Here is a 479-nt window from a genome sequence, read left to right as displayed (position 1 = left end):
CGCTGCCCGAGGGCCGCAGCCTGCGGCTCGGGGAGGCCTCCCCCTGGGGGCTGCCCTCGCTGCCCGGCCTGCGTGCGGGGGACTGGCAGGCGCTGGGGGGGGACAGCAGGGAGGACATGGCGTCCCCGGCCCGGTGCACCATGCGGCTCAGCTGCTCCAGCTCCTGGTCGTCGTACTGCATGGAGCAGGCCAGCTCGGCCTCCAGGTCCTTGCCCTTGGCGGGGAGCAGCTCCTCGGGCGGGAGGGGCGCCGGGAAGGCGGGCACCAGGGCGGGGGGCACGGGCACGTCTGCGCGAAGGGGGAACTCCACGTCGTGGGAAATGCAGAGGTTCCGTTCCAGCGTGTGCAGCTCGTCCTCCGTCAGCGTCTGCAGCAAATCCCTACGGGACCAGACCCCCGGTGAGGGCCCCAGAGGGACCAGACCCCCGGTGAGGGCCCCAGAGGGACCAGACCCCCGGTGAGGGCCCCAGAGGGACACC

General features: G+C 73.7%; 1 protein-coding gene across 1 annotated transcript in view; it reads right to left on the bottom strand.

The window, feature by feature from the left end:
- The window catches only part of ZFYVE28 (zinc finger, FYVE domain containing 28), a 36879-nt gene that overhangs the window by 29097 nt on the left and 7303 nt on the right, over positions 1-479 (bottom strand). The window contains exon 7 of the mRNA XM_015561571.1: positions 7-380. Coding sequence (XP_015417057.1) covers positions 7-380 — 374 coding nt within the window. The remainder of the gene's footprint in view (positions 1-6; positions 381-479) is intronic.

Source organism: Myotis davidii, unplaced genomic scaffold (genome assembly GCF_000327345.1).
Source record: "Myotis davidii unplaced genomic scaffold, ASM32734v1 scaffold937, whole genome shotgun sequence".
Taxonomy (NCBI): Eukaryota; Metazoa; Chordata; class Mammalia; order Chiroptera; family Vespertilionidae; genus Myotis; species Myotis davidii.
This window is presented reverse-complemented; position numbering and strand designations above follow the sequence as displayed.